Raw genomic sequence first — 6,859 nt, forward strand, 5'->3', positions numbered from 1 at the left:
AACACACCTATTTTTATATTTATTTAATATTATCTATTTTTACTTTTTATTCTGTATTCTTTAAAAAAATACAAAAAATTATATTTTTATAATTATTTTATCTTTATATTCTATATCAAATAAATGTAAAATGTTAAAGCATCAATACTCTTCTTAAATGATGAGAAATTTATGAAAAAATGAACAATATTTATGTCAAGAGGAAGAAAAAGAAAACAATATAATAGAATTCAGACAAAATTAAATGTGATCATAATAAAATTTCAGACTTCAAAATAAACAAATACAATAATCCATTTTAGTGATACAATAATAGAATTGTAAACTTCAAAATAAATAATATCTTATATGTATAATCAATGCTATCTCATAGAACTTGTTAGCTTCGAGATATCAATCCTAAGTCTCTTTACCATTTTAATTTTTGAACTTCTCTTAAAAGGTCTTGATCTCAGCTCAAATAAATTTTCTTCTTCAATATTCACAAGGGTAGGGAAAGTTGGGGGTGGAAGCCTAATGGATCTCAATAAAACAATGGTATTCTCCCAAAAAAGTATTGGATATCTTTCCAACCTCAGACTTCTTAATCTTTCTTTCAATTCCTTAAAACATTAGCTGGCAAATCCCTATGATTTACAATGCTGCCATCTTTCAACTTAAGCTTGAATTGGATATCACCTTTCAAATTGCAATACTTGAAAATGTCTTCTTGCAAAATAGGGACAAATTTCCCACAATGGCTTCAAACCCAAAAGAATCTTTCTACCCTTCACATGTCAAATGTTGGAATTTCAGAAGAAAAACCTGGCTGGTTTTGGAATCTTACAAAATTGTGTCTGAACTTGTTCAACAATCTTATTTCTGGTGTGTTGCCAAACTTATCATCAAAAGCATATGATCTTCCTCAGTTTGATTTGAGTTCTAATCAATTGAATGGTCCATAACAATGTTGTTGGAGAAATTCCTACTATTAGTTCATCGTTTTTTAGGTATTATAGTTGTTGAAATGAAATTACTTAATAAAAAAACAACCTTGTTTCTCTCAAAACAAAACAGCACGCCGTTGCCGGGGATCGAACCCGGGTCACCCGCGTGACAGGCGGGAATACTCACCACTATACTACAACGACTTGGTTGATTATGATTTGTCAACACAAAATATTATAACTGATAATTAAATTTTGTAATTTTAGGTCAAATTTATTTAAAGTTTTAATCATTCATCAAAATTCTTGTATGCTTAAAAGTAATCTTTTTAGTCCTTACACATACAATTTTTATCCTCTGACTAAAAGAGGCTTATAAAGTGAATATGTATATAATAAATTAATTACACGGATAAAACAAGCAATTGATCGTTATTTTTCGTTAGTTAAATGAAGAAAATATGTATAAATTACATAAATATATAGCATAATTTTAGTTTCTTATTTATTAGTTGGAAGGCAAATGATGAATGAAGAATATTGGATATTGGCAAGTTTTTTCCACAAGAGGGAATGACTTTTGTGTTCTCAACCAAACAATTATTCTCTCAACACCAATAACTTGGTCAAACATTGCTTAAATATGGTATTAGGGTTTTATCTTGACTATGTCTAGAAAATACTTTATTGGAAGATTGCAATAACCAAAAATGAAATTAAAATTATGACATAAAAAATGTGAATATAGAGATTATGTACCACATTCACTTTCATCCTTTAATCATGCCTGACAAAAAGACCTAATTAATCAATAAACTCCAATTGCAAAAAATGAATACTCATGAAAATGGTTTTTAAATTCAGCCATAGAAGATTTGTAAAATGGGTAATTCAATTTTTCATGGATTGAAAGAGAGAGGCTTTCACAATATTATTCTTTGCAAATTTGGCAAAATTTGGATTAGAACTTGTAGGCACAACAATATATTATATTATCATTATTATACATTTTATTATCATATTTTTATTTTCATATATCCCACTAATCCATTAAATACACAATGATACTGTATAAAAAGAAGTATACCCAAAAAAGTGATGTGTTTAAAAAGAAGGAAACAATATAAAAAAACACAATTTTACAAGTGGTAACAAAAAATTTGTTTTAATTTTTTGTGCACTTTTCTTTGATAAAGAGAGAAAAAGAAGACGACAAAATCTAGTAACAAAAAAAAATTACATACGCACGAAGCTTATGTCTGAAGAATTCTTTTTTATTTATTTAAATACATCTTAACATATTCATAAAATATGTACAAATAAAAAATAAAATATTGTAATTCAAGATGCGAAATAATTTTGAATGATAAAATCTATCAAATAATAGCAGTTGAGTGATAAAATATATAATCATTTTTTTACGTTGACTCTCTTGTGTGGTTAACGCTGTAACAGCAATTAAGTTATATTAAGACAATGTTTGAATTATTGTTAACTAACATACGTATGTATGTACCACCTCTCAAACAAATTTCCAAATCTCGTAATAAAGTTTCATAATGAGAAAGATAAATCAACATCTCCAACATTTTTATTATAATAACAAAGAATATACAAAAAATAAACAAAAAATAAAAAATAATATGTAAATTCTTATACAAAATATTCTTAGAATGTTTAATTTACAATCTAAAACAACATTATTTTTCTTGTCTTTTTTAATGAATAAAAATGGATCTCTTATTAACACACCTAAACTTAATTTTATTAAAAATAGAAATATAAATAAATGAATACAAGTTTTATTCTTTAAGTTAATTTTATAAAATTGAATTAAATTAAAAATTTTACATTATAATATATTAATTTATTTTAATAAAATTTATCAAACATATACAGTATTTATTATCAAATTGCTCATAAATATCTATTTCTCAACATAAAAAAGTTATATACACATAGCTTCTGAATCAGTATTAGTACACTAAGTTAAACTTAAAATTCTACTTTTTTTTTTACTGTTTAAGTAATTAATACTTTAAAAAATATTATGCATAGCTAAACTCTAAATGCTATGTTGAAATATAACTGAAAGTAATGAATGACTGGCCCCATTTCATTCTAGAACAGTACATGTTAGACGTATTTTTCTTCTACTTTTGTTCAACTCATTCATAGTCAAAGTCTTTTTTTTGTCAAATTATTAGTTATTCAGTTCTTAGAAAATAAGAGTGAAGAACACGTAGAAACAGAGGCAAACTTTAACTTTATAAATCTACAAAATCTATGCCAATAAACAGCATTTCAAAATCTAATAATTATTACTTTGTTACATCACACACACACGCACACTTGAGAATTGCAATCTTTGGTAGCAAACTGTTTCATCATGAGTTATGACAGACACTGGTTTAGTTTCATGTTTGGTTTATTTCTGTCATGTGCTGTGAATGTTCTGCTTGCTCAAAATTTGCCATACAAAGCTGTGAATCTAGGAAACTGGTTGGTTGCAGAGGGGTGGATGCAAGAACCGTCTCTCTTTGATGGAATTATCAACAAAGATCTCTTGGTATAATTTTAATTTATGATCCCACAGAAGAACCCCATCATGTTCTTTCCTAGATCATTCTGCATAAAAAATCTTAAAGTTTGCAAATTAAGAGAAAAAGTTGAATGATATCAGATCATGGTACCCTTTTTCTTTTTGTTTAATCTTTGAGGTAATGGAAGAGTTTTTGATATTTCAGGATGGAACTCAGGTGCAACTGAAGTCCACAAAGTTTAACAAGTATCTGGCTTCTGAAGGTGGAGGTGGAGCTGATGTTGTAGCCAACCGTGATTCAGCTTCTGGTTGGGAAACGTTCAAGGTAGATTTTCGACTTCAACTTCATCAGGATTCATCACAATCTTTTGATGTGCATTAGGAATCACATTCACTTGTTCTATGCAGCTGTGGAGGGTGAGTGACTCATCCTTCAACTTGAGAGTGTTCAACAAGAAATTTGTGGGGCTGGAAAATCATGAGGGTGGAAACAAAATTGTAGCAGTTTCAGACTCACCCAGCACACCAGAAACATTTGAGATTGCAAGGGATCTTAATGACCCTTTCAGAATCAGAATCAAAGCATCAAATGGCAAGTTTCTACAGGTACATGTTACTCATTGCAAATACACTGACAAGTAATTCTTAATATTTGGAAACCTTAAAAATTGTGCATTTTTGTATGTTAAGGTTCAATCCGAGACATCAGTGACTGCAGATTATGAAGGCACAAATTGGGATGAAAAAGATCCATCAGTGTTTCGTATGAATATTGTACCAGACACCACTTTACAAGGGGAGTACCAACTCACTAATGGTTATGGTCCTGACAGAGCTCCTCAAGTCATGAGGGTGAGAAATTTTGAATCTTTTGATAACAAATCATCATGAACATGCCTCAATTCATGAACTGTTAGCATTCCAAAAGACTATATTTTCATTCTTACGGAACTCAAGCTGTGTAATCTGGTGTTGTAGGACCACTGGAGCACATACATAACTGAAGATGATTTCAGATTCATGTCAGAAAAGGGCTTAAATGCAGTGAGAATACCTGTTGGGTGGTGGATAGCTAAAGATCCAAACCCCCCTAAGCCTTTTGTCGGAGGATCATTAGCAGCATTGGACAATGCTTTCATTTGGGCACAGTAAGTCTGCCAGTTTAATGTTGTAACAGATAAAATATGAAGCATTTAATTCAGCTTCGATCCACACCAGTTTTTCATCACTTACCAATAATCCAGTCTTCATGACTTGCAGAAACCATGGAATGAAAGTGATCATAGACTTACATGCAGCTGAAGGTTCACAGAATGGCAATGACCACAGTGCCTCAAGAGATGGATATACAGAATGGGGAGAATCATACATACCAAACACAGTTCAAGTCATAGAATTCTTAGCAGAAAGGTTCTTTTTTTATACTTTTTAACATTGCCCCATCATAAATACATGATCAAGAAGTTGACTTTAATCTTAATTCAATCCACAAAAACTACAGATATAGTAACAGACCAAACTTAGGAGGGATAGAGTTGATGAACGAACCAGTTGGTGTGAATCTGGAGAGCCTGAAGAAGTATTACAAGGAAGCTTATGATGCTGTGAGGAAGCACAACCCAAGTGCTTATGTGATAATGTCAAACCCTTTGGATGCAGATTCCAAAGTGCTTCTCTCATTTGTGAAAGGATTTGACAGAGTGGTCATTGATGTGCATTACTACAATCTTTTCTCTGACATATTCAACAACATGAGTGTTCAACAAAATATTGATTACGTTAGGAAAGAACGAGCCTCAGATCTCAGTGGGGTCTCTTCCTCAAATGCTTTGAGTTTTGTAGGTAAGAAAATGAAAAACAATCCTAGTAATTATTTGGATATGTTAATTTTTTTTTTTAACAATTTTTTTACAACACATTACTTATCACTGTTTGGTTGGTACTTAGATTTGAAACGGATCAATTACAAATTATCACATATATTCTGTTGTAAAAAAAATCGTTAAAAAAATATTTTTTTAATTCTTTTGTGTTAAAATATGCTCCATTTTAGTTTTCTTGAAAGTAAAATAAATAGAAGAAAAATAAATATAAGTATTGTATATTTATTTATTTATGTTGATTGACAGGGGAGTGGAGTGGTGCTTGGAGTGTACAAGGTGCAACTAAGGAAGATTACCAGAAGTATGTCCAAGCACAATTGGATGTGTATTCTAATGCAACTTTTGGATGGGCCTATTGGGCCTACAAGTGCAAGTTCAACCAATGGAGTTTCAAATGGATGATCCAAAACAATTACATAAAACTCTAGCTTTTTGGGAAATAATAATAATAATACTATTATAATTATAATATAGATATGTTGTGGATCCAAAGAAGAGGTCTAAATTAAGAAATTTGAGCACACATCAATCACTTGCAATGCATTTTGTTTCATAAATAATAGCCATATCATTACATAAACATGGAATGAAATAAAAATATTTGTAGCCCATATTATTTTACTTATGCAACTCAATCTTCTAGCCAGTAGATTTTGAAATCTTAGTTATATTTTGAATAATTCTAATATAATGCAACCTCTTATATTATGGAAAAAAATATTATATATTGTCAGTATTTTTTTTTATTATAAAATATACTTGATTTAGTGTTTTGGATTCCATTCCACTATCTATTTATATTTTATTAACTTAATATATTTACTATAAAATGAATGTATTATGATTGAGCTAATACAATGTTATTACATATATTACTTAATTTAATCAAATTAATAATTTAAATCTATCAAAACTTTGAATAAAAAGCTTTAATAATTTTTTCTTTAAAATTGTAACATCCCAAAAATACAGTAATAAACTATATAATAGAATAATTACATTTAATAATATTTTAGTTCAGTCTTACACTAAGAAAAACGTTCGCTTATGGCCGAACGGTCTTACAGAAAGAGTTACTATATTTAAACAATACATAAGTACGAGTCTGACCGAACGGTTTACAAAAGCCAAATATCGAACAGTCATACATATAAAGATGAGAAAGAGGTGAAAGACCGCCTCATTACAAAAACTACTCTACTGACCGAATGTCCTAAGGTTCGGTCTTAACTTCAACTTCTACCAAATTTTCTTCTTCCAGTGTATCTTCCAACAACGCGTCCCCTTCTGCTCACATCCACACGGATGATCATTGCAACGACAAGACGAACGTACAAGACAACACAACACAAGAAACACACAGGGTAAGCTTATGTAATTTAATTCATACATACACATACATTTCAAACAATCCAACACACAAGATAAATTTCATTTTTCGTATCATACAATGCCTATCACTAGACTGACTATCCGGACTGTATGAAATCTGTGTAGCTACACGCGTT

The 6,859-nt window shown here is 29.9% G+C and overlaps 1 protein-coding gene and 1 non-coding gene across 2 annotated transcripts; one reads left to right on the plus strand and one right to left on the minus strand.

The window, feature by feature from the left end:
* Positions 1 to 1,058: 1,058 nt before the first annotated feature.
* On the minus strand, positions 1,059 to 1,130 carry TRNAD-GUC (transfer RNA aspartic acid (anticodon GUC)). Its single transcript has one exon. It is a non-coding gene; the product is annotated as a tRNA-Asp (tRNA).
* Positions 1,131 to 3,166: 2,036 nt separating this feature from the next.
* Positions 3,167 to 5,972, plus strand: LOC124829907 (putative glucan 1,3-beta-glucosidase A). The gene is made up of 8 exons (XM_047303498.2): positions 3,167 to 3,495; positions 3,674 to 3,793; positions 3,877 to 4,074; positions 4,159 to 4,320; positions 4,447 to 4,616; positions 4,729 to 4,878; positions 4,970 to 5,310; positions 5,598 to 5,972. Exons 1-8 carry the CDS (start codon positions 3,316 to 3,318, stop codon positions 5,777 to 5,779), a joined length of 1,503 nt encoding a protein of 500 aa, XP_047159454.2. The 5' UTR covers positions 3,167 to 3,315; the 3' UTR covers positions 5,780 to 5,972.
* Positions 5,973 to 6,859: the final 887 nt, after the last annotated feature.

Source organism: Vigna umbellata, chromosome 3 (assembly GCF_029865625.1).
Source record: "Vigna umbellata cultivar VRB3 chromosome 3, Vumbellata_1.0, whole genome shotgun sequence".
NCBI classification, from domain to species: Eukaryota; Viridiplantae; Streptophyta; class Magnoliopsida; order Fabales; family Fabaceae; genus Vigna; species Vigna umbellata.

What these genes read in the sequence shown, in the direction of transcription:
- LOC124829907 (XM_047303498.2), top strand. Translation starts at nt 3,316, where the DNA reads ATGAGTTATGACAGACACTGGTTTAGTTTCATGTTTGGTTTATTTCTG. An exon ending in CTGGTTGGGAAACGTTCAAG is followed by an intron (nt 3,794 to 3,876) that starts GTAGATTTTCGA and finishes TGTTCTATGCAG; the next exon opens with CTGTGGAGGGTGAGTGACTC. An exon ending in CAAATGGCAAGTTTCTACAG is followed by an intron (nt 4,075 to 4,158) that starts GTACATGTTACT and finishes TTGTATGTTAAG; the next exon opens with GTTCAATCCGAGACATCAGT.